This window comes from Oncorhynchus clarkii, chromosome 2 (genome assembly GCF_045791955.1).
Source record: "Oncorhynchus clarkii lewisi isolate Uvic-CL-2024 chromosome 2, UVic_Ocla_1.0, whole genome shotgun sequence".
Classification (NCBI taxonomy): Eukaryota; Metazoa; Chordata; class Actinopteri; order Salmoniformes; family Salmonidae; genus Oncorhynchus; species Oncorhynchus clarkii.
This window is the reverse complement of record NC_092148.1, coordinates 78775368-78796200: the sequence shown is the minus strand read 5'-3', so window position 1 is coordinate 78796200 and position 20833 is coordinate 78775368. Positions and strand designations below refer to the sequence as shown.

The following is a 20833-nucleotide window of genomic DNA, read 5'->3' as shown; positions in this document are numbered from 1 at the left end:
ACTGCCGTCCGTGTTAAGCAGTAGCTGCTGGTGCTCAGTCCCACTGTCATCACAGAGCTTTTCAAACAGTAGGTGATTCAGAGGCCTGGATTTAATGGCAATTAAAATCCTTTCACTCTCCCAGGTGTGCACACGAACACAGGATTTCCAATCCAGATTGTGCTCTGAGAAAAAGCTGTCAATAATGTGAAACACATCCTCACCTGTAGTTCTCCCCGTTAGATTCTTGCATAACAGAAAGTGATCATTAATTTCCAAAATGTCTCTGTATCGCACAAACGGAATGAACTGGGCTTCCTTACTGACATCAGTCGATTTGTTCAACAACTGCAGAGAAAATGGACCGGTTTTATAATTTTTTTCCAGAGAAAAATAACATGCATTTTATAATTTTACCGCAAGAAATGCATCATTCTGCAGGAGTTCATATTCTTTTAGGCTACATGTGAGAGGTTCTAGGCCTACCTGCAGTCAGTGTCCAGATTTCAGTTACTATTCCATTTGAATTTAAATTAGGAATATTATGTTTATTCATAGTTGCAGGGATACTTGTGAGAGGGATATCAAAGGTGCATGTAAACAGCTTAGGCAGGATATGTGGAAGATTTTTCCAAACTATCTGGAACATTTTTCCAAACTCAGTCCTGGGGCCCATCCTATGTGCACGTTTGGTTTTTGCCCTAGCACTACACATCTGATTCAAATAATCAAATCTTGATGATGAGTTGGTTATGAGTCAGCTGTGTAGTGCTAGAGCAAAAACCTAGCTTTCTATACATATGGAAATTAAAAAGGTTTATGAATTACTTTTTGGAGGGTTACTGCCAAAATAAAATATTAAAGAAAAGAAAATAGACTTCAATGACTGAGCTCGCTTCTTGACACAATGCTAGCTTACCCCGTGCAGCCAGTTGCATCAATGTATCGGAGGCAACACTGTACAGCTGGCAACCGGCCTGCCACAAGGAGCCGCTAGACAAGAAAAACCCAGCCAGCCAAACCCTCCCTAACCTGGACGACGCTGGGCCAATTGTGCGCCGCCTCATGGGTCTCCCCGTCACTGCCGGCTGTGACACGGCCTGGGATCAAACCTAGGGCTGTAGTGACGCCTCAAGCACTGTGATGCAGTGCCATAGACCGCTGGGTGGTTCGAACCCTGAATGCTGATTGGCTGACAGCCGTGGTATACCACGGGTATGACAAAACATTTATTTTTACTGCTCTAAATAAGTTAGTAACCAGTTTATAATAGCAATAAGGCACCTCAGGGGTGTGTTGTTGGCTAGCTCCTCTGAACAACAATGTCTTAATTAACAAGCAAGCACACTTTCTATGCCAGGCGAAATCGTGCCTCATTCGCTCATTGTTATGGATGTATCCAAATAAATGTCGCTAGTAAACAGGTTTGCACTGTTTGACGTTACTGTACGTTAGCTGTAGTTGGATAGCAAGCAAGAGATAAGGCTGGCAACGGAACATTTAGAACGAACGACTGGGTCGCGTCCATAGATACAGAACAAAAATACTGAACGACTGGGTCGCGTCTCTGGCAACCAAACCAGTAGAACGAATGATCAGCCTGCTTGGGTAGCACAATCCTAGATTTGTTTCGGGACTATATCTTGTGGAATAAAAATAAACGTTTAATGAAAATATGTCAATCATTCTTTGAATATGTTGGTAACCCGTTGTATAAAAGGGATAATGCCCTCAAAGACGGTGTTTGGATGATATATTGGCACGGTTTGCCGGCCAAGACAAACACCCGTGCCAATATGTAACAGTATAACTTTAGTCCGTTCCCTCGCCCCTACCCGGGCTCGAACCAGGGACCCTCTGCACACAGACAACAGTCACCCAGGAAGCATCGTTACCCATCGCTATTAGCGCGCACCACCGCTAACTAGCTAGCCATTATCACTTAAAATGAGTCCTTGTACATATGGTTTGTTAAACTTTGAAATCAATGGTCTTTGTTTGGCATACATTTTTTGTGAAAAATCTAGTCTCAGCACAATTCCGTTACCATGAAATTGCCCATGTGCAGAAAAATAATCAGCCTCTGTGGATAATTTCCTCTTAATGTATTTTTCATGTCAACCAGGCACATCTTTTCAAAGAAACACAATTTATTTCAAACTCTAGTTGAGTAAAATAAATCGTTTTGTTCTGGTCAAAGTCATACAGAAAATTGCGGTAAACAGCGCAACACCCAGGCAGAAAAATGTTCTATTCACAACCAGGCCCATCTCTTCAAAAAAACACACGTTTATTCCATCTCCATTTGATCAAAATAAGTAGTTTTGTTGTGATCACATGAAAATCCTAACAATTAAGGTGAAGTGCGCCACAGTCAGGCAGAAAATTCAGAATATTCTATTATACAGTGAGAACAAAAAGTTTCCCTGGCTGCTATATGGCTGTTACTTAGACATACTATAACAGTACATTTATAGATGGCATTCACTGATATAAACCTGTCTCCAATATAATCGAATAGTTTACACAGATTCACCGCAGACCTTTGACAATTAAATCTCAGTATGAAAAGGCATAACATGGTCTGTTTTGTCAACAAGCTCAACCAGATGATCCCAATAAATGGTATGTTCTGTTATCTGGGACAAGTTGATTCCCAATTTACTACTCAAAGATATTTTACTTATTTAGTCAAATACGAAATTAACTGCAGGTAAACTGGTCTCAACTATATTAGCATAACTAATATATAATATGTATATATATATATATATATTTATATATATATATATTTATTATATATAAAAACTCAGGAAATATATATTAGATTTAGGACAGACACTTAAAAACCTTGTTTCTTATGATGATTCTTTTTACTGTCCTTTTGGTGTTTCAATGCGGCAAAATCAATATTTTATCTATCTATCTATATATATATATATATATATATATATATATATATATATATATATATATATATATATATATATATATATGTATATTTATGTATATATAGCTGAAGGTGTTCCAAACGTGTCCAGTGCATCATGCCTAGCTCTGCCCACTGGGGCGTGGCTTACGGACCACTCTTTGAAATAAATGCTTGTGTTGTCTTAATAATACCAACGTCTCGAGTTATCATCACACCGGTTCTGTTGCTTTGACACTTGACTATGCCATTAAAAACGGAATCATGCAAATAATATATATTAGGTCTATGTGGGTGAAACGTCTATTAGTTTTAGGATGTATTTTATTCCTCAGCTATATATCATTGATTTTGAGGAATGAAACCGACAAAAAGACAGATGAGAGGCCTACTGAGGCCCAAACTATTGATATTGATAGAAGATTTTCTGACTTGGAAAGCAACATCAACAAAGTCTGTGAGTAAGTCAACTTTCTTGAATGTTGATTCAATTCAAGATGTGCCTTTTGGATAACGTATAAACTCAAGAAAATAATTTGGTTACACTTTATAGGGAACACATGACATGTCTTTATTTATATTCTAGAACACTGCTGTGCGGACGTATAGGTTTACACGTTTTCGGCGCTAAATTCTTTAGTTCCACATTGAGACGGGGTGGGTTTGTAAATGCATCAGTTATTCTGCGCTCTGGCACTCAGACGAGCGTGCTCTAAAATTGGAGTAGATGGCCAGAGTGAATTTACGAACGCACCCTAAATCTGTTTCTTGTGTCGCTTGCTCTTTATTAAATAATAGTTAGGAAACTCTCGTCACGAAAGCGCATTGTTTATTTGTTTCGAGCGTGTGCTTCCCCAAAGGCTATAGGTAGTAAATACTTTTTACAAAATGTATATATTGCTGTTTTACAAGTATCATCATTTACTGTGCCTACGCCTAACCAAGTGTCGAAGAAATGTTTGTTTGGAAATTTCCGTAGGCTTTCTGTTCCACAAGACATGCGGTCATTTACCGTTGTCTCTACTCAAGTGACTCGTTGTTTCGGTGCACAGATTCATGGCAACATTCACGAGATGGAAGTGCTATTTATTTCGTTAAATTAATGTTTTCCTTTGTTCATATTTCCCGCGTTGTGTCATAGCTACTTGTCTGTCATTCTGGTTGTGCGTAATAGGAGTGCGCATAGAAATAAGATACGTGGCCTGCACGCCAGGCTTTGGAGTCTATTTATGAATGGTGATGAAATGTAATGACTATGTCTGATTAACTAGAATTTGCTAATGTAACAATGGATGTGGAAATTGACTTTTATGTCATAGAACCAGTTTATTGGTTGTAATTGCCAATTGCGGTCCTGGGAGAGACCAAGGGGCTTATAAACTCAGCAAAAAAAGAAACATCCCTTTTTCAGCACCCTGTCTTTCAAAGATAATTCGTAAAAATCCAAATAACTAAACAGATCTTCATTGTAAAGGGTTTAAATACTGTTTCCCATGTTTGTTCAATGAACCATAAACAATTACTGAACATGCACCTGTGGAAAGGTCTTAAGACACTAACATCTTACAGACGGTAGGCGATTAATGTCCCAGTTATGAAAACTTAGGACACTAAAGATGCCTTTCTACTGACTCTGGAAAAACACCAAAAGAAAGATGCCCAGGGTCCCTGCTCATCTGTGTGAACGTGTCTTAGGCATGCTGCAAGGAGGCATGAGGACTGCAGATGTGGCCAGGGCAATAAATTGCAATGTCCTACTGTGAGACAGGACAGACATCTGATAGTCCTCGCAGTGACCGACCACGTGTAACAACACCTGCACAGGATCGGTACATCCGAAACTCACACCTGCGGGACAGGTACAAGATGGCATCAACAACAGCCCAAGTTACATCAGGAATGCACAATCCCCCCCCCCCCCCCTCCCCCATAAAGATCTACACAACCTACTCTGCATTTTCAAAGTGAAAGAAAATGATAGAAAATGTTCCAAAAATATGTGTTGCTTGCGTATGTCTTTACACCCCAGAGTTAATACTTAACACTGCTGTAAACCTTTGGCGGCCATTACAGTTGTGAAACATTTTGAATAAAATTCTACTGATCGAACTCATAGGGCAAAATATACCGCAATAAGTTTTATATAAATAATGACATACTTATTTATTCATAGTTCAATTATTTATGAATACATATTCATGAGTTATTAAAGTGTGACTTTTTGTTATTAATTTACATGTCTAATTCACTTAAACGTGTGACTGCTTTTAATATGCATTGATTGGAAGACTATGCTATTATCTGTCACGCACTGGCAGATTAAATATGTGTATGTATGATGAAGATATTCTGACAACTTTTTTATTTTTCACAATTCAAATTAAGAGCTATTTCTGTCTTAAATTGGGATAAAACCACCAACACTTTATTTTATTCATCTCAGACGATTTGTTCAAAAACTTTGAACAAAAGCAGGATGCCATTCAGAAAATGCTTGTGGATGAGAGAGAGAGATTTAAAGACCAGAAAGGTGTGGCAGCTCCGGTCAAATCTCAGAGAGGACAAGATGAACAGAAGCTCAAGGCCCAGCAATCTCCATTGTTTCAGGGCTGGGGAGAGAATCTATCGGATGAGGATCAGGAGGAGGCACAGGCTTTGTTTGAGAAATATGGCTACAATGTTTTCCTCAGCGATCGTCTGCCTCTCAACCGAGAGCTACCAGAGACACGTGAATCCAAGTAAAGTAACGATTCTCTGGCGCTGTTTTTCCCTCACCCTTTTAAGGTTTCTCTCCCTCACTCACACTATCGCTTGTCTGTTGTTACATTCCTTCTTTCATGCACGTAATGATTATTCAGCTGTAAACCAGAAAGGAATAATAATGTACAGAATCTATCTTCAATGGGAAGGCGATGTGGCTACAGTTTTGCATGTTACTGAACTTCAAGATCAAGACAGAATTTGTATGAAAGGATTACTTCAGGATTTTGGCAATGAAGCCCTTTATCTACATCCCCAGAGTCGGATGAACTCATGGATACCATTTTTGTGTGTCTGCATGCAGTTTGAAGGAAGTTGATAACTAGCGCTAGTTAGCGTTGGGCTGCAAATCTACCTCTTACTTCCTTCATACTGGATGCAGAAACATAAATGGTGTCCATGAGTTCATCGGACTCTGGGGAAGTAGATCAAGAGTTTCATTGCCAAAATCCTGATGTATCCCTTTTTAACATACCTATGAGAGGAGTGTAACTGATGGTTAGTTTCCTTCAACAGATGTTTGCAGAAGAGATACCCCACGGACCTTCCTAGTATTGCTGTGGTATTGATCTACCTGGACGAGGCCCTGTCTATCATTAAACGGGCCATCCGCAGCATCATCGACCGAACCCCTGAACACCTGCTGAGAGAAATCATTCTGGTGGACGACCACAGCTCCAATGGTACGTCTCACCAAACTATACTGACAGCTTTTGTATGATAATATTAATTTACTACCCTTTTTTTTTTACCCAATCAGATGATCTGAAGGGGGACCTGGATGTCTATGTCAAATCCATTGAGGCGCAGAATCCTTTGTTTCGCATGGTCAGAGTGAGACATATTGAATCACTGGGTTTAACTCAAGCTCGCATCTCTGGGTGGAGAGCTGCTACTGCGGATGTGGTTGCCATTCTAGACGCTCACATTGAGGTCCACAAGGAGTGGTAAGAGTATTTAGGAATGTACAGTGTCTCTGAAATAGCTACTGTGCTAGTAGTTGCCATATTGCACATCATGTTAAATATCTGTATAACTTGTCCCTCACCTTGTACAGTTCAGCCAAGTCTTTGAACTATAGGAACAGGGCCAGTGTGTTGTTTTCCATGACTCTGCTCTCTGTGCTTGCAGGGCGGAGCCTCTGTTGACTCGTATCAAGGCAGACCGGACAGTGGTGGTCTCCCCTGTGTTTGACAGGGTGAATTACTACGACCTGGATGTTGTCCATTACGTCCCAGCGGCCCATGCTTTTGACTGGGCTCTATGGTGTATGTATGAGTCCTTCAGGCCGGAGTGGTACCATCTCAACGACACGTCATTGCCAGGAAAGTAAGTTGACCAGGCAAATGGAATCACTCATACTGTCAAACCCACATCTTTGTGGTTGTGGTGGTGACAGCGAGTATAGTGTTTATTTTAACGCTTTGTCTCTGTCATCAGGAGTCCCTCTGTCATGGGAATCATGGTGGTGGACAGGAAATTCCTGGGTGAAATCGGTGCCCTAGATGGTGGAATGAAAGTGTATGGAGGCGAAAATGTCGAGCTAGGTGTGCGGGTGAGAAGCAACAATATTATACACCATTATTTTTTTTACCAGATTCTGTGAACATCTGATATTTTCGATAACATTGTTTTCTGTGGTCATTAAATGGTGTCAATGTCTTCCACAAATAATGTAAATGTTTCAGGTGTGGCTGTGTGGAGGAAGCATAGAGGTAGTGCCTTGTTCTAAGATCGCCCACATTGAGAGGAACCACAAGCCTTACGCACCTGACCTGAGCATGTCCATGAAGAGGAATGCACTGAGGGCAGCAGAGATCTGGATGGATGAGTACAAACATAATGTCAATATTGCCTGGAACATTCCAATTAAGGTATGAGCTTATGATAACATAAAAAAAAATGTTTACCCATGAATTCTACCTTCATGAGACTCATAAAACGGACGTTTTGCAAGCTTTTGATTTATTACATATGTTGATAATACAAGAGTTTTGCGGGATACAACAAATAATCCATAATCACACTCTCAACAATAGGATCATGGAATAGATATCGGTGATGTGTCAGAGAGAAAGGAGCTCAGAGAAAAGCTGAAATGTAAGCCCTTCAAGTGGTACCTGGAAAATATTTATCCTCAGTTGGACACATGGGACAATATACTGGCCTATGGAGGGGTATGTTTTTTACAGTACTTTTGTGTGTGGTTTTAAACTAGTTTTTAAATTGAAGGTTTGAATGCCTGGCTATTTATCCACATGTTTGATAAAGTATGTCATCCCTTGCTTAATATTTGACCCTTCTACTTGTAGATGAAGAACTTGGATGCAAACATATGTATAGATCAAGGACTTTTTCCTGGTCATACACCTATAGCCTTCGACTGCTTCAACTATGGCCCACAGGTAACTCATTACAATACTGTCTCCTACTGTTACAGTTAATTAACTTTGCTCTGTATTCAAGGAAAAATCTAATGTCCTATCTTTATTTGTTTGATCGTTCAGCACACATACTACCACAGTAATGGGGAGCTTTACGTTGGTGGCCTAAAGTCCCACAAGTACAATGACAACAGGTGTTTGGCTGACAGTGGAGAAGACACTTTTCCTGATCTGTACGACTGTAACGAGGCCGTGCAGAAGGGCATGGGCATTCACTGGGACTTCACGCAGGTGCATATCACAGTTGACACTGAACTCAATACACTCCTAATACGTATATAGGCAGTTCTTTCCTATACTGTATGCACCCCTAAATTATTTCCTTTTTGCCAAAGAGGTCCACTGTTTAAAATCATTAAAATATGTATACTTTTCCAGGGCAAGGAACTCAAGAACAGACAAACAAAAAGATGCTTAGAAATACAAAACCAGAAACTTGTGGTCCAGAAATGCACTGGCCAGAAATGGGAAATCCAAAACATCATCAAGCCCTTCTAATGGACCAGCATAGAGGAGATTCATGTTTGCCTCTAGACTAAACCACATTTTATGTTTGCTATTCTGTTCTATGGGTCACGTTGGACTACTAACCTAAATGTGGCATATGCCTATGCATTGATATAACAGTGCTTATTTAATTTTGTTGAAAGGGAAATGTGCCTTTCTGTCCTTGATTTGGATTGCCATAAATAAAATTAGTTGTAAAAAAAAAATATTGTTGTAGTCAAAATGTCTGTCTGCAAGACTGATCAATCCATGCATGCTGAGACAGAAGAGGGATATATATATATATATATATATATATATATAATGCTATGTTCATAACCAAGAGGGAAGATGGTATTTACCATATACATTTTAGTCCCTTTAGCAGACGCTTATATCCAGAGCGACTTCCATGAGCAATTAACCTGTGAAACATCCACTTGAACGCCCCTCGAACTGGTAATTACTAGTCTATAGTCCCTGAGCTCCGACTTCGCCCACATGCTGACCTCACCACTTTAGGAAATTACCTCTAACAGCATATTCGGCAGTTTAACAAAACATTCTTAATATTATTTTGTTCACAAGCATGATGGCTGCACGTTTAGTTCATGGGAGACCGACACAGCTTGTTGGCCATTAGCCAATCGGATTTCTTCAACGAGTTCAATGCACATGAATGCATTCAACTGGCATTCAACCTCTCCCACTTGGTTGTGAACAGCAGCATAGGTATCCGAATGTCGGGTAGCTTAGCAACGGATATGTTTGCAGAGTGCATTCTAGCCCTGGTCATTTGATTCTCACCACAGCGAGACTAAGGGAAGATTGGAAAATGTACAATGCTGAATTACTTTCGGACCGCATTGCTGCGGCTAGTTTGGAGAGGAGGCGTAATCGAGAGATGCAACGTCAAGATAGGATTTTCAATGCTAAAGTTAGAACGATTGGGGTAAGTTTCTGTCTTCTCCAGCAATTGGCGTTTCGTTGTTGTATGGTCATATGAGGGTCGAATTTGGTCAACAAGAAATGTAATGGCTTATTTGCAGGTAGGCAAGTTGAGAACAAGTTATCATTTACAACTGCGACCTGGCCAAGATAAAGCAAAGCAGTTCGACACATAACAACACAGAGTTACACATGGAGTAAAACAAACAGTCAATAATACAGTAGAAAAATAAGTCTATATACAATGCGAGCAAACGAGGTGAGAAGGGAGGTAAAGGCAATAAATAGGCCATGGTGGCGAAGTAAATACAATATAGCAATTTAAAACACTGGAATGGTAGATTTGACAGATGAGTGTGCAAAGTAGAAATACTGGGGTGCAAATCAAATCAATTTATATAGCCCTTTGTACATCAGCTGATATCTCAAAGTGCTGTACAGAAACCCAGCCTAAAACCCCAAACAACAAGCAATGCAGGTGTAGAAGCACGGTGGCTAGGAAAAACTCCCTAGAAAGGCCAAAACCTAGGAAGAAACCTAGAGAGGAACCAGACTATGTGGGATGGCCAGTCCTCTTCTGGCTGTGCCGGGTGGAGATTATAACAGAACATGGCCAAGATGTTCAAATGTTCATAAATGACCAGCATGGTCAAATAACAATAATCACAGGCAGAACAGTTGAAACTGGAGCAGCAGCACGGCCAGGTGGACTGGGGACAGCAAGGAGTCATCATGTCAGTTAGTCCTGAGGCATGGTCTTAGGGCTTCAGGTCCTCCGAGAGAGAGAAAGAAAGAAAGAGAGAATTAGAGAGGGCACACTTAAATTCACACAGGACACTGAATAGGACAGGAGAAGTACTCCAGATATAACAAACTGACCCTAGCCCCCCGACACAAACTACTGCAGCATAAATACTGGAGGCTGAGACAGGAGGGGTCAGGAGACCCTGTGGCCCCATCCGAGGACACCCCCGGACAGGGCCAAACAGGAAGGATATAACCCCACCCACTTTGCCAAAGCACAGCCCCCACACCACTAGGGAGGTAAAGGAGCTAAATAAATACAGTAGGGGAAGAGGTAGTTGTTTGGGCTATTTATAGAGGGGCTATGTACAGGTGCAGTGATCTGTGAGCTGCTTAAAGCTAGTGAGGGAGATAAGTGTTTCCAGTTTCAGAGATTTTTGTAGTTCCTTCCAGTCATTGGCAGCAGAGAACTGGAAGGTGAGGCAGCCAAAGGAGGAATTGGCTTTCGGGGTGACAAGTGAGATATACCTGCTGGAACGCATGCTACGGGTGGGTGCAGCTATGGTGACCAGCAAGAAGCGATAAGGCTGGACTTTACCTAGCGGGTCTTGTAGATGACCTGGAGCCAGTGGGTTTGGCGATGAGTATAAAGCGAGGGCCAGTCAACGAGAGCGTACAGGTTGCAGTGGTGGGTGGGGCTTTGGTGACAAAACAGATGCCACTGTGATAGACTGCATCCAATTTGTTGAGTAAGGTGTTTGAGGCTATTTTGTAAATTACATCGTCGAGGATCGATAAGATGGTCAGTTTTACGAGGGTATGTTTGGCAGCATTGGTGAAGGATGCTTTGTTGCGAAATAGGAAGGCAATTCTAGATTTAACTTTGGATTGGAGATGTTTTCTGTGAGCCTGGAAGGAGAGATTACAGTCTAATCAGACACCAAGGTATTTGTAGTTGTCCACATATTCTAAGTCAGAACCGTCCAGAGTAGTGATGCTGGGCGGGCAGGTGCAGGCAGCGATTGGTTGAAGAGCATGCATTTAGTTTTACTTGTATTTAAGAGCAGTTGAAGGCCACGGAAGGAGAGTTGTATGGCATTGAAGCTCGTCTGGAGGGTTGTTAACACAGTGTCCAAAGAAGGGCCAGAGGTATACAGAATGGTGTCGTCTGCGTAGAGGTGGATCAGAGACTCACCAGCAGCAAGAGCGACATCATTGATGTATACAGAGAAGAGAGTCGGCCCAAGAATTGAACCCTGTGGCACCCCCATAGAGACTGCCAGAGGACCGGACAACAGGCCCTCAGATTTGACACACTGAACTCTATCAGAGAAGTAGTTGGTGAACCAGGCGAGGCAATCATTTGAGAAACCAAGGCTGTTGAGTCTGCCGATGAGGATGTGGTGATTGACAGAGTCGAAAGCCATCACAACACTCACGTTAATTCAGTTGTGAAGACATGTTTGTCACACTTTTCTGTTCCTCACAGATAGATAAAGAGGCTCTTGATTCCCAAGTGAATGAAAGAAAGAAAAAAGAACAGGCAGAGGCAGAGTCACTTAAAGCATATGGTAAGTGCAATAAAATACAGAATGGGAGTCCTGACAGCTCTATATAAGCTTCCATACATACAGTAAGCTTCAATGCAACTAAGGTTTTATTGATGTTAGCTGTTAGCTAGTGTCATATGTCTCTGGAATGCATGCTCTCTAGCTGCAGATGCAGTGCGCAACGACAAGGCCGCTTGTCTACTTGATCAATGCCAACTTAAGGATGAGCGTCTGCTGCAGGGAGCCATAGAGGACTTCCGATTGAACTTCCAGCCGCGGTGGAGTCGACGAGAGTATGACTTGAGCAACCCAGACAAAATTAGAGGTCAGGAGAAGATCCAGATGCTGCCGGGGCTGGTGGGTGAGGACCCAGACAGCCAGGGGAGGCTGAAGAAGCAGCAGGAGCAGCTCAGAGAGTGGTCCTTCCAGCAGCAGCATGAGTTGGCCACAGCGCGACACCAGCAGAGACAGGAAGGTAGGCTACAACCTGTCCTGATGCTAGACACTGATACACTCACTGCCTCCTCTCAAAATAATATCTGCCCCTGCCTCACCCTTGCAGAGCAGCAGTATGACCAGGACAGAGTGGACCTGGACAACAAAGCTCTCCAGCTCCAAACAATTGAGGAGGAGAGGAGAAGAACCGTAGCCCTCGCTACAAAGAATTTCAATTTGACAAAGGTGAGTCATATTTTACCTGGTGCTTAACCAGGTGTGGTTGTCACACTGACAAAGGTAAGTTATTAGGATTGATAGTACAATCTGGCACTGAATCTCACCATGTGTGGTGTGATTCCTGTGATTTGTATATGGGGGAACAGAATGTAATTCTGTCAACATGTCAACTGTGTGATATTTTGTTTGTCTGTTCCCAGGCAGCAGAGAATGCAGAGAAGCGGTGGAAGGAGTGGCAGCAGCAGGAGGAGGACAACAGGACAGACATCCTGAACCAGCTGCAGGGGGAGCTGCTGAGTGAGAGCCAGGAGCAGGGCATCAGTGTGCTGGGTCTGCCCCGCCTCAGTCCCAACAGCTACAAGGGTCTCGCAGACGAGCAGCTGCAGCACATCATCAACTGCCAGCAGCAACAGATAGATGAGAAGAGGGTACATCTACATTGTTTACCTTCAGCAGAGATGTTTTTATTGCAGTATGTTGCACTCTCTATCTTCTGAAAAAGGACCAAAAGCGAGAGTAGATCGCAACACCCATAAATAGTGTTAACCTTCTCTTCATGTTTGGTTGTGCAGAGAATTCAGGCGGAGCAGCAGCAGGAGGAGCTCCAGCAGGACCGGTTCCGTGTGGCCTCGGCTCGAACCGCCCTACTAATGGAGAGACAGCAGGCCCGCATCAACAAGCAGCTCCGTCGCACCCAGGATAACACCAACGCACAGCTGGCTGAGGCCCACCATGAACAGTAAGACACTTTCCATATGTTAAGGTTTAGACACATGGACGCAGCTGTATACCTTTCACTTTGTTTGATGTTGTACTGTTGGGCTTCATTACCATACAGCATCATTGTTTGTCACATTTTTTTGAAAATATTTTCTTTAACACTTCTGTGCTCAGAAATAATTCAATTGTGCAGAAGAACCTGATCAACAAGATTAGCACACTTAATGGACACACAAATGATCAACTAGGAGCTCAATTCAATCCATTTTGCGGAAAATCCGCGTTGTCGTTTGATTGAAATTTAAAGACAATGTTCCCTAGTTCAGAGACTGCATTCAGCGTTAAAATGTAAAGGTAATTTGCGATTGAGCAGACATATGCAATATTTACCGTGATATTCCGCGATACGGATTGAATCCAGCCCTAGAGCTTGTTGACCTGCCCATAGCATTGCATAGACGACATATCAAATGCCTACAGTTTTGTTCTTGATATCAGTTCTAGACCAATGCATTCTTCTCTTTTCAGGACAAAGTATTTGGAGAAGGTGTACACTAACATCCCAGATGACAGTTACTTCTCCCAGTTCAACACCAGCAGTCGATAAAGGATGACAGGGCCTTACTTACTATGCCATGCATTATTAGACTATTATGGAGAAATGTTTCTTGTATTAAACAGTGAAAATGTAGATAAATGATTTGTAACAAAAACGAACAAATCTGATGTTTTCCTTCCCTTAATTCAAAACTATTTCACAACTAAAAAAATACAATCAAAAAAGTCTTCATAGAAAAGTGTGTCTATGAATAAGGCATTGCCTACTGTTCTGCATGCATTTGTCATAACTTGTCCGTATAATTAATTAAATCTGTACAAAACAAATGCACATGTTCTCCATTAAAATCACATTACCAGCATAAAATGCTATTAAAGACTAGCTAGTCAGTTCATTCGGTGTAATCTTTTTCTCACTGTGCTCTATTACCATGTAGAGTCTCCTTGAATTCACAATTACAGTGCAAATACAATTCTCTGCAACTGAAATAATAATGATCAAATGCCTTTGTGTAAAAAAACAGCTTCCTTCATGACTCCTTGACTAGTGAACTCAACTTCTGTCAGGGGCCTCCATTTTGTAGGAGGTGACAGCAGTGTGGTCTCCTGATTGATTTCTTACAGGAGTGTTATACACACCCTATCCACGTGAGGGCGATATGAACTTGTTCTCTTTTTCCTTCTCAACCCTAATTTGCCAAACTGTCTACAGCATCATAGGCAAAGGAAAATACCAAAAATGATGTTTCAATAACACCTACATCCTTTCCCTTGTCTGAATTTTGAACAACATTTCCAAATATCATTCCCTTCCTATGGGGCACAAGTAACAGGCTCACAGACTGGGGTGATCCCACTGTCACAGTTAGCATCCGAATGACCACTCCTCTGCTCCAGCAGGACTCTATTGTGAGTTCTCTGAGACAAACTTGTCCCATTTTCTCTGCCACAAATCCAATGCTTTCTCCTTCAGCTGTGGCGACAGAGAGCTGTACCTGGAACATAAAAAAATGTGAAAGTCAGAATCCTTACCCTACCATACAATGGCATAAACGGTTGCAAGTAGCTAAGCTAGTCCAGGTTATTCCACCAATATTGTACGGTGCCTGGACCTGCTAGCTTGGCCTCACCTGATGGAGTTCATGGCCAGTTCCTTGAGAGTTCCTATGTGAGAGTTCATTCCACCTAAACCCACAAACGCCTCGTAAAAATCATGGGAGAGGCCAGAAGCTCCAAACATGGCAGGGTCGTCTGAACTGATCACCAGGGGATGGCCCTCTGACATCAGAACAGCAGCTGGGTGATTCCGCAGGTCTGAGACCAGTTTCAGTACCTGGAGAAACATTTTAAATGATTATATTTGACCTTTAACTCTGCAAGTCAGTTAAGAACAAATTATTGTTTACAATGACTGCCTACCCCGACCAAACCCTAACCAGGACGACGCTCGGCCAATTGTGCGCCGCCCTATGGGACTCCCAATCACTGCCAGTTGTGATACAGCCTGGAATCGAGCCAGGGTCTGTGGTGATGCCTCTAGCACTGAGCTGCAGTGCCTTAGACCTCTGCGCCACTCGGGAGCCCCAAATGAAGAGTTTCAATGAAGATACAATCTACCTCGATCTGTGGATGGGCAGCCGTCTTAATCATTCATCAACATGTGAGTGTGGTGACAGCGATAATGCCCTACCTGGTTGGAGATGGGGCACACCTCTACAGCCACCCCTTTCCTCCTAGAGAGGGCCTTGGCCACGGGGTGGCGCAGCAGGGCAAAGCCATGGCCGATGCGAGACGTGTTGAACAGTAAAGCATCCAGTAGGTTCCCATCCACATCAGTGCCCTCTTCATCTGCAAATGACAGTCAATCAATGATGCCATCAATGTAGAGTGTAGTAAACTCTTATCTGTACTGTACAAACTTAATTCTCAACAACACAAAATAGGGAGTATTGGCTATAAAGTCTCATTCCATCAAAGGTAGTGCTATCCGGGCCCCTAACCAGGGCCAGATTAGGAAATCATAGGCCCATTCCATGATCATAGACTAAATATGAACACTTCAGATAAGGTGGAAGGGTTCATGTGCTCACCAGTCTCTCCTGCGTGGAAGAAGAATGGAAGGTTGACTCCTCTCTCGCCTGGCAGAGACAAGGCCTCCTTGAAGTACCAGAGGGGTCTTCCACTATCTTCCCGACCCACCTAGTACCAGACGAAAACATCAGACATGTCAACATCACCCTGCACAGCCTATACCTATTTTTTAATAAACCTATCTAGTAATAAATAAATCAAGTCCATATCAACTTTAGGTAATTTCCTGAGAGAAATTAGACAGTTTTAAGGAGTCTTGTGACTAAGGATCTACCTACTAGGTCAAATCCAGCCATGATCTCTGGAAAGACTTTCTGTAGGTTCATTGCCTCCTCCACTGCCTTCCATGCCATTGACGCATTCAGCCGCCTTAGACAAACAGATTCCCAAAGTACATTCAATCTCAACATTAATATGACGTGTTTTGTTTTTCTTATTCTTCTTTATATTCTGTATAGTTTTTAAACAAACTAATCCTTGTAAAACTGTTAGAGGGCCCATGATTATAATTCCATCTTTACACTGATCATGTGCATCTCCTGCATAGTCACCTGTGCACAGTGAAGATGACACGAGCTCCCAGGAAGTCTGGGTGCTCTGACACAAACTGCCTGGTCACGTCCTGATAGGTCTTGAGGCCCCAGGCACTGTCATGTGTGCTCCCATCCAGCTCGTATGTCTGTGTATCAGTAACAAACATGTAAGAATTATACAACCTCTTATGTATAGACAATACATCCTGGTTACACCTTGAAAATTACTGGTCAACTCAAACTACTGTGTATGGAATAATCTCAACAACTTAATCACACAACTGAACTCATATCACACGGTTGGAAGAAACAAGTATCTGTATGTGTTGTTTACCTCTGGAAGCAAAGCCCTCAGCTCCAGATACATGATACTATCCATGTAGAACTGCCTCAGGCCCTCATAGTAATAGTCCTTGAATACAGGAGCGTAGGTGACTAGTCCCCAAGCCGAAGTGAACGCCTGCTCAAACCTTTTCCAAACGACATCTTGGCTGGGATAGGCAGCCTCTGGGTCCTCAGTGAAAAGTGTGAGGTTGCGGATGAGGCTGCACAGGTTGTTGGAGAGTGCATACAATTTTAAAGAGATGAGTCAAATAGAAAATCTAATTTTGTCTGTATTCCCCCAGGGAGATACTTGTGTGATGTATGACCATGACATATAAATTACATAATATATAATGAAATTTATTGACATACACATGTCATTTGACATAGTGAATGACATACATTGCCTTCGGAAAGTATTCAGACCCCTTCACTTTTTCCACATTTTGTTACTACAGCCTTATTCTACAGACTTACTCTAAAATTGATTTTTTTTTAAAGAAATCCTCAGTAATCTACACACAATACCCCATCATAACCAAGTGAAAACAGATTTGTTTAAGTTTTTGCACAAATTATTAAAAATAGAAAACAGAAATACCTTATTTACATAAGTATTCAGACCCTTTGCAATGAGACTCGAAATTTAACTCAGGTGCATCCTGTTTTTATTGATCATCCTTGAGATGTTTCTACAACTTGACTGGAGTCCACCTGTGGTAAATTCAATTGGTTTGACATGATTTGAAAAGGCACACAACTGTATATAAGGTCCCACAGTTGACAGTGCATGTCAGAGTGAAAACCAAGTCATGAGGTCGAAGGAATTGTCCGTAGAATGCCGAGAAGGGATTGTATCGAGGCACAGATCTGAGGAAGGGTACATTTCTGCAGCATTGAAGGCCCCAAGAAAACAGTGGCCTCCATCATTCTTAAATGGGAGAAGTTTGGAACCACCAAGACTCTTCCTAGAGCTGGCCGCCCGGCCAAACTGAGTAATCGGGGTAGAAGGGCCTTGGTCAGGGAGGTGACCAAGAACCCGATGGTCACTCTAACAGAGCTCTAGAGTTCCTCTGTGGAGATGGGAGAACCTTCCAGAAGGACAACCATCTCTGCAGCACTCCACCAATCAGGCCTTTATGCTACAGTGGCCAGACGAAGGCCACTCCTCAGTAAAAGGCACATGACAGCCCGCTTGGAGTTTGCCAAAAGGCACCTAAAGATTCTCAGACCATGAGAAACAAGATTCTCTGGTCTGATGAAACCAATATTAAACTCTTTGGCCTGAATGCAAAGTGTCACGTCTGGAGAAAATCTGGCACCTACCTACGGTGAAGCATGGTGGTGGCAGCATCATCCTGTGGGGATGTTTTTCAGCGGCAGGGACTTGGAGACTTGTCGGGATCGAGGGAAAGATGAACGGAGCAAAGTACAGAGATCCTTGAAGAAAACAGGACTTCAGACTGGGGTTCACCTTCCAACAGGACAACAACCCTAAGCACACAGCCAAGACAAAGCAGGAGTGGCTTCAGGACAAGTCTCTGAATGTCCTTGAGTGGCCAGAGCCCGGACTTGAACCTGATCTAACATCTTTGGAGACCTGAAAATAGCTGTGCAGCAACACTCCCCATCCAACCTGACAGAGCTTGAGAGGATCTGCAGAGAATAATGGGAGAAACTCCCCAAGTAAAGGTGTGCCAAGCTTGTAGCGTCATCCCCAAGAAGATCCGAGGCTTTAATCACTGCCAAAGGTGCTTTAACAAAGTACTGAGTAAAGGGTCTGAATAATTATGTACATTTAATATTTATTTTATTTGTATAAATTAGCAACAACAAAACGTAACCTGTTTTTGCTTTGTCATTATGGGTTATTGTGTGTAGATTGTGTGTAGGGGAAAAAAAAAACATTTTAGAATAAGGCTGTAACCTAACAAAATGTGGAAAAAGTCAAGGGGTCTGAATACTTTCCAAATGCACTGTATATAATGACATATGTTCCTACTTCCTACCTATTGTCAAGGTCAGTGGTATTGCCTGTTTTGGCCCTCAGGGTCTCCAGCAACATCCAAGAAGAGCACTGAGGTTTTGGTTTGGGCTGACCAGAGGAGAAGAGTAATCGAACTGACTGGTCCTCTGTAATGCACATGTAGCAATGTGGCCGGTACGTCACATTCCTTACCAGCCACTCCACTCCCACCATGGAGAAGTCATGGACATGAAGTGCTGCTCCTAAAACAGATCAGAGGAGGAGATGTTCGTAACCTGTGTGACACAGGAGGTTGGTGGCACCTTTATTGGGCAGAACGGGCTTGTGGTAATGACTGAAGCGGAATCAGTGGAATGGTATCAAATACATCAAAAACATGGTTTCCAGGTGTTTGATGCCATTACATTTGCTCCGTTCCGGCCATTATTATGAATCATTATCCCCTCAGCAGCCTCCAATGCTGTGTGGCTTACAATGAAGTACATTATATATGTGCCATATTCGCTTACAAGTATCCTCTCAGTTTATCACAAATGCAAAGGGGACGGGGGTACGGGTCCATTTGGGATCCGGTGTACCTTTGGGCATCCTCTGCAGTAGGCTGTAGATGAGGCTGCGCTGGATGAGTGGCTTTGCCTTGAAGAAGTGCAAGGCAGGAGGGAAGTCCGAGCTCTTCATCTCCTGCTCCTTCAGTTTGTGCAGCTGTGCACTGAGCCGCAGCTCTGCCTCTGTCAGCAGCAGTCTGCCCCCTGTCTGCCGGGAGGCCTCCTGGTGCATCAGAGACTCTCTGAGCCTAGGGTCGGGGCTGCACCAGCACAGGGTCAACCAGCACAGTAGGACTGACACCATAGCCACCTGGTGGCTCTCTGGCCAGTGCAACATGGGGAAGGTGTGGCTAATCAATGTTGGTCAACACTGAATAGATAGGCTTGAAGGAGAAAGAAACGTGATAAGACAAACTCATCTAGTGGGAAAATAGGTTCATCAGAGCTTGGTGTTTAGTGTAAGCCTACTGCACCTGTTTACAGAACATAGGACATAAATCAAATGGTCTTTCCACTTCCTCATTATTACTTTCTTATGTTTGCTTCCTCGGAAATTTAGTTTCTCTTGAAACAAACCAAAAATATCCAGTTCAGACAATACCTTAAGAGATATTTCCCATATTTTCTATGAATATGATTTAATATGTATATTTAGAGGATAGGATCTTCAGGATGTCATACTGACAGGTTGCATTTAGATCTGAATTTGATACATAAATGCACAATTCATTTATTTGATATAGTTTTGTCCGCAATTTCAGTATTTATCTGTAAGTAGGCTAGTTTAGTGCACCATGGTGGACGTGGACAAAGAGAGTAGCACCACCACCAGCTGTCGGTGTCAACAAACCCGCTTTGTGATTCACGGATTATGTAGTTTACTTGCTGTGAATACGTTTGATGCCTAATAGTGTTTTTGTTAGTTTACAGTTATGATCAAGATATTTAAACGAATACAGACTTTTTATAAACCTGACATATTGCCTGCTTCAGCCGGTCGCCTATTATGTTGTTCAGTTTAAAGGGCTACGCGAACGTTTGACGCATTGGCAATTTCAATATATCTACAATGTAACAACAATGTAACAACAATGTATCTAACAATGTAACATTTGGTAAACGTTAAAGTGGTGTGGTGTGCCTCAAGCCTGCAATTCTAAAGTGTAACAAAGTAACAGCTGCACGGTCACACTGAACGCTGGATACATTGATAATAGCATACATGTTTAGCCAGTGTTATGAACATTAATTGTTATTAGAACGAGTATCTCACCACTGAACAAACCTGTCCGTGAAAGTGAAGTGATGAATGGGTACTCCTATACTGCTCTATACTATAACAACAACTGTTACAAAAACAACAACAAAATCAGTTCTGTAGCCTGAAAGTGTAATGCCGCGTTCATGTATTAATCGGAAATAGGAAACTCGAAAATGTCCGACTTGCTAACAAAATGTACGCAGGACCAGTTAGCAAGTCTGACATTTCCGAGTATCACGTGAACGCAGCATTACTCTTACTCACTTCCTAAAACAGTGGTACACGTCATATCCCCCCAG

At 42.4% G+C, this 20833-nt stretch overlaps 3 protein-coding genes across 4 annotated transcripts; 2 read left to right on the top strand and 1 right to left on the bottom strand.

Moving 5' to 3' along the window:
• The first annotated feature begins 3172 nt into the window (after positions 1–3172).
• On the top strand, positions 3173–8771 carry LOC139382633 (probable polypeptide N-acetylgalactosaminyltransferase 8). The gene is made up of 11 exons (XM_071126731.1): positions 3173–3365; positions 5352–5646; positions 6185–6351; positions 6429–6615; positions 6800–6997; positions 7109–7223; positions 7357–7542; positions 7708–7845; positions 7981–8073; positions 8176–8343; positions 8491–8771. Exons 1-11 carry the CDS (start codon positions 3173–3175, stop codon positions 8608–8610), a joined length of 1860 nt encoding a protein of 619 aa, XP_070982832.1. The 3' UTR covers positions 8611–8771.
• Positions 8772–9303: 532 nt separating this feature from the next.
• Positions 9304–13890, top strand: LOC139374348 (RIB43A domain with coiled-coils 2). Of its 2 annotated transcripts, XM_071115397.1 has the most exons (7): positions 9304–9550; positions 11780–11861; positions 12004–12315; positions 12403–12521; positions 12716–12943; positions 13088–13254; positions 13764–13890. In XM_071115397.1, the coding sequence occupies exons 1-7, from the start codon at positions 9434–9436 to the stop codon at positions 13840–13842; spliced, it is 1104 nt and encodes a 367-aa protein (XP_070971498.1). In that variant the 5' UTR covers positions 9304–9433; the 3' UTR covers positions 13843–13890. The 2 variants fall into 2 exon arrangements, with proteins under 2 accessions (XP_070971498.1, XP_070971493.1); XM_071115392.1 differs by having other exon boundaries at positions 12004–12521.
• A 68-nt stretch (positions 13891–13958) lies between these two features.
• Positions 13959–20703, bottom strand: LOC139374339 (adenosine deaminase 2-A-like). The gene is made up of 10 exons (XM_071115381.1): positions 20547–20703; positions 19307–19656; positions 18751–18970; positions 16752–16962; positions 16436–16563; positions 16163–16253; positions 15884–15992; positions 15484–15641; positions 14924–15126; positions 13959–14788 (listed from the first exon to the last, which is right to left on the bottom strand). The coding sequence occupies exons 2-10, from the start codon at positions 19608–19610 to the stop codon at positions 14698–14700; spliced, it is 1515 nt and encodes a 504-aa protein (XP_070971482.1). The 5' UTR covers positions 19611–19656; positions 20547–20703; the 3' UTR covers positions 13959–14697.
• Positions 20704–20833: the final 130 nt, after the last annotated feature.

What these genes read in the sequence shown, in the direction of transcription:
- LOC139374339 (XM_071115381.1), bottom strand. Translation starts at nt 19,610, where the DNA reads ATGTTGCACTGGCCAGAGAGCCACCAGGTGGCTATGGTGTCAGTCCTA. An exon ending in ACTGCAGAGGATGCCCAAAG is followed by an intron (nt 18,971 to 19,306) that starts GTACACCGGATC and finishes GATCTGTTTTAG; the next exon opens with GAGCAGCACTTCATGTCCAT. An exon ending in CTTCCACGCAGGAGAGACTG is followed by an intron (nt 15,642 to 15,883) that starts GTGAGCACATGA and finishes TGTCATTTGCAG; the next exon opens with ATGAAGAGGGCACTGATGTG.
- LOC139374348 (XM_071115392.1), top strand. Translation starts at nt 9,434, where the DNA reads ATGTACAATGCTGAATTACTTTCGGACCGCATTGCTGCGGCTAGTTTG. An exon ending in AACAGATAGATGAGAAGAGG is followed by an intron (nt 12,944 to 13,087) that starts GTACATCTACAT and finishes TTGGTTGTGCAG; the next exon opens with AGAATTCAGGCGGAGCAGCA. An exon ending in GCTGAGGCCCACCATGAACA is followed by an intron (nt 13,255 to 13,763) that starts GTAAGACACTTT and finishes TTCTCTTTTCAG; the next exon opens with GACAAAGTATTTGGAGAAGG.
- LOC139382633 (XM_071126731.1), top strand. Translation starts at nt 3,173, where the DNA reads ATGCAAATAATATATATTAGGTCTATGTGGGTGAAACGTCTATTAGTT. An exon ending in CCAGAGACACGTGAATCCAA is followed by an intron (nt 5,647 to 6,184) that starts GTAAAGTAACGA and finishes TTCCTTCAACAG; the next exon opens with ATGTTTGCAGAAGAGATACC. An exon ending in CCTGGAACATTCCAATTAAG is followed by an intron (nt 7,543 to 7,707) that starts GTATGAGCTTAT and finishes TCTCAACAATAG; the next exon opens with GATCATGGAATAGATATCGG.